We start from the raw sequence: 4,236 nt of genomic DNA on the forward strand, positions 1-4,236 counted from the left end.
TATTGCTCCCACCCTGCCAATTGCTGACTTGATTTTGTCACTGAAACGGGTTTTTAGCCAAAGCTATTTAATAAACTCTTCTTAATGCATTCCCGGTTGTCACTCCCATTTTTGTCTAAATATTTTCTCCCAATCAGTTTTTTCTGATAATGTCCATCATAGAATCATAGATTCATAGAATATCAGGGTTGGAAGGGACCTCAGGAGGTCATATAGTCTCACCCCCTGCTCAAAGCAGGACCATTCCCCAACTAAATCATCCCAGCCAGGGCTTTGTCAAGCCGGGCCTTAAAAACCTCTAAGGAAGGAGATTCCACCACCTCCCTAGGTAACCCATTCCAGTGCTTCACCACCCTCCTAGTGAAAATGTTTTTCCTAATATCCAACCTGAACCTCCTCAACTGCAACTTGAGACCATTACTCACTGTCCTTGTTCTGTCAGCTCTGGGGAATTAACTCCTCTGAAGCACTAAGTATCTATAGAGATTACTGTGTGTGAACTCTTCTCTGTTTCTCCACGGGAATGTAATCAGTTCCAATCTTTAATCTTGTTCTCCTCTATCATGTGACCCCCTTCTTTGTTTCTTTTCTAAACCAAAGAGTTCCAGACATTTCATTCTGTCTGCCTCTGGCAGCGTCCCGCATTCTCAGAGCCGTCTAGAAAACCCCCTTTCTATCTGTTACATGCTTTATAGAGACTGGGTGACCAAAACTGAGCACATGTGCAGAGCAGGTTATTCTCTTTGCCATTCCTTAGGCATCTGAACATTGTCTTTGTTTTGGCCATTTCTGCGACTGAGCAGCTGTTTGTCAATGACACCGAGGTATTTTCCCTGTGGTGTGTTCTAACTGGGATGTTTTCCCTGGTATACGTTTTGGACAGGGCCGGCTCCAGGGTTTTGGCCGCCCCAAGCAGCCAAACAAAGAAACAAACAAACAAAAAAGCCACAATCGCAATCTGCGGCGGCAATTCGGCGGGAGGTCCTTCGCTCCGACCAGGAGTGAGGGACCATCCGCGGAATTGCAGCCGAACAGCTGGATGTGCCGCTCCTCTCCGAAGTGGCCGCCCCAAGCACCTGCTTGGTAAGCTGGTGCCTGGAGCCGGCCCTGGTTTTGGCAAAGGTTTGGTGTGTTTTGCACTCTCACATTTTGAGGAACTGGGTATATGGGGAACAGCCCACTACAGTGGCTATCTAGCCTGGCTCGTGTTTCCTGCTTGTGCCTGTTAAGATTTCCCACACCATGATGTGTAGGAATGGGCATTATCTGGGTCAGTTCTTCATAATTCATTTCTCAGAATAATGAAAATATCATTTTTCAGTGTGTGAAGAGCAATCAATCTGCTTCACCAATAAGAAAAGCCCCAGTAGTGCACGTAATGTCTCATATTCACATTGTCTCTCCATCCAGGAATTACCTTAGTGCTTGGGCACACACAGGAAGTCAGGAGAACCTACGATACATGCAGAAGACACTGTTCTTCCTCCGAGTTGGACACCTGCTTCCCTCCTGCATGTCAGATTCCAACACAACCGACTTCACCAACCCCTCCACCTTCATCCTGCTGGGCATTCCTGGCCTGGAGGCAGCCCATGTCTGGATCTCCATCCCCTTCTGCACCATTTATGCCATAGCTGTCATGGGGAACTTCACCATCCTATTCATTGTCAAGATGGAGCCGAGCCTCCATGAGTCTATGTACTATTTCCTCTGCATGCTGGCCCTCACCGATCTTTTATTGTCTACGTCCACCATTCCCAGAACACTGAGCATCTTCTGGTTCAATTCCAGGGAGATCAGTTTCAGTGCCTGCCTCACCCAGATGTACTTCATTCAGTGCTTCTCAGTGATGGCATCTGGGATCCTTGTGGCCATGGCTTTTGATCGCTACGTGGCCATCTGCGATCCCCTGAGACATTCCACCATCCTTACAAACCCTGTGGTGGCCAAGATTGGCCTAGCCATGGTGCTGCGCAGCAGCATGCTCGTAATGCCCAATCCCATCCTGGCGAGGCAGTGGCCATATTGCAGAACCAACATCATCCCCCACACATACTGTGAGGGCATAGCTGTGTTGAAGCTGGCCTGTGCAGACATACGCATCAGTAGTTACTACGCCCTCTCTTTGGCATTCTTGGTAACTGCTCTGGATGTGTTTTCTATCACAGTGTCCTATATCCAGATCCTCAGGGCCATCTTCAGCCTCCCCACAAAGGACGCCCGGCTCAAGGCTTTTAGGACCTGTGGCTCCCACCTCTTTGTCTTCTTAACCTTTTACATCCCATCTTTGTTCTCCAACCTCACGCACCGGTTTGGGCAGAATGTCCCCCTGCACCTCCATGTTCTCACTGCTAACATGTACCTCTTGTTGCCCCCCATGCTGAACCCCATCATCTACGGGGTGTGGACCAAACAAATCAGAAACAGACTCTTCCAGTTCTTCACTCATAAAGGGACTTAAAGTTCTCTCCTTATGCTCGGGCTCTCAGACCGAGCTCCATGCAGAGCTGGCTGGTGCATGGTGCTGCACCCTCTTCCCTGAATCACTGACTGGACAGTCAAAGAGACATAAACATTTTCCTGATCTTAGTGTGCAGTGTCAGCGTTAGAACCTGGGGAATTGGTCTATGTAGAACTCATTGGGTTGCCACCTTTCTTATTTCTGGTAATGGACCCCCAAATCCCCATGCTGTACCCCCACCTCTTCTGCCAAGGCTCTGTCCCTGTTCCTCCTCTTTCCATCATATTTTGCTCCTCTACTCCCTACCCCTGTGACACACTGGATCATTTTCACCTCCCTTACCCACCCCCAGCTGCAAGGGAGTTGTTTCAGGTTTTGGTTGGGGTGACCACCCTAACTGTTATTCCTGGGGCTACTTAGGGTCTTGAAAACTCTAGTTTTTTTGGCAGATAACTTAGCAAAATTTGTGGCAGGAGCAGTGTATCTAATTCTACTATAAAAGAGAGAAAATTAAATAAATACTAGACCCACTCCACTCTAATACTAACATGTTCTCACATCTTGTGGCAAGTCACATAAGGGACACTGGTTAGGTTTAAAATTTATATATATATATATATATACTATTGTTTATTACCCAGTCCCTCAATGCACCAGCCCCTTTTCATGAGCAGATTTCCCTTACAGAAAGGTAGATTTTAAGTGGTTATAAGTAATAAGTGAACAGATCAATGTAGATTCCTCAAGAAATAAAACAAAATCACAATCTGAGTTCTATGAACTAGACAGGATTTGAGTCAACCCATGTCTCACCCTAATGGTACAAACAGTTTCCCAATCCTCCATACACAGCCTGGGAATTCTCCTTTCCAGCCTGGGACCTCCTGCCCAGTCAGAGTCTTTCATAATGTCTTCCCTGTGGATGGAAATTAATTTTTTTAAAAGCAAAAGCCCCCAGTACAGATAGTGGGAAAGTTCAGGCACAAGAGGGAGTCCAGTTTTACATGAGCTGGTCACACATCCTTTCATGCTTCGATGTGTCTTTGTAGGGACCGTTATCCATATTCTGGCTAGAACGTCCACAGTTAAGTCCATCAGATGGGGATAAATTTCTTCCATTATAGCCCATTCTGTTCATGGAGGGGCCACCAGCTTGAATAATCCGTTCACAATATGCTGTCTAGACTGGATGTAAACTACCTTGTGGGAACTACCACAAGAGCAAACACATTTGAAATACTGGTACATAGTCAATGTTCATAACTTTAGGTACAAAAATGATACATGCATAAAAATAGGGTAATGATATCCAGCAAATCAAACATTTCCATTGATATATTACATGATATACAGAGGAGAAAAGCAAGCTGGGGTACATAGCAAAGGACGATGAACGAGTGTTTTCCCCGCTACCCATCACACACGCTGAAACTGTCGCTCTCTCACTTTCCTTGTTCAGCAAGTGTCACCTGCACTTATAAATTACTGGGCAAGCACAAGCTAAAGGGGAGGACACATGACCTCTCCACATGACTCTTCCTTGCCTCACCCCCAGCCTCGGGCCCCCCCATCTTCTTCTGCCATTTAAAGTTGCCAGGTACCCGGTTTTCAACAGGAAAAGGGGATCTGGCAGTGTCTAGGTACTGCAGGGTGGAGGGAAACCTGGGGTCATTAACCCATGGCAGCCTGTGCTGCCTCCTACCTGCAGGCCGGCTCCTTCTCAGGCTGTAGGAGCTCCCATCCCAGCCCCAGGCAGAGGGAGCCCAGCTGGACAT

The 4,236-nt window shown here is 47.1% G+C and overlaps 1 protein-coding gene across 1 annotated transcript; it reads left to right on the forward strand.

Moving 5' to 3' along the window:
* Positions 1-1,513: 1,513 nt before the first annotated feature.
* Positions 1,514-2,461, forward strand: LOC101949302 (olfactory receptor 52B2-like). Its single transcript, XM_008177585.2, has one exon. The coding sequence runs from the start codon at positions 1,514-1,516 to the stop codon at positions 2,459-2,461; it is 948 nt and encodes a 315-aa protein (XP_008175807.2).
* Positions 2,462-4,236: the final 1,775 nt, after the last annotated feature.

The sequence above is a fragment of the Chrysemys picta genome, chromosome 1 (genome assembly GCF_011386835.1).
Source record: "Chrysemys picta bellii isolate R12L10 chromosome 1, ASM1138683v2, whole genome shotgun sequence".
Lineage (NCBI taxonomy): Eukaryota > Metazoa > Chordata > Testudines > Emydidae > Chrysemys > Chrysemys picta.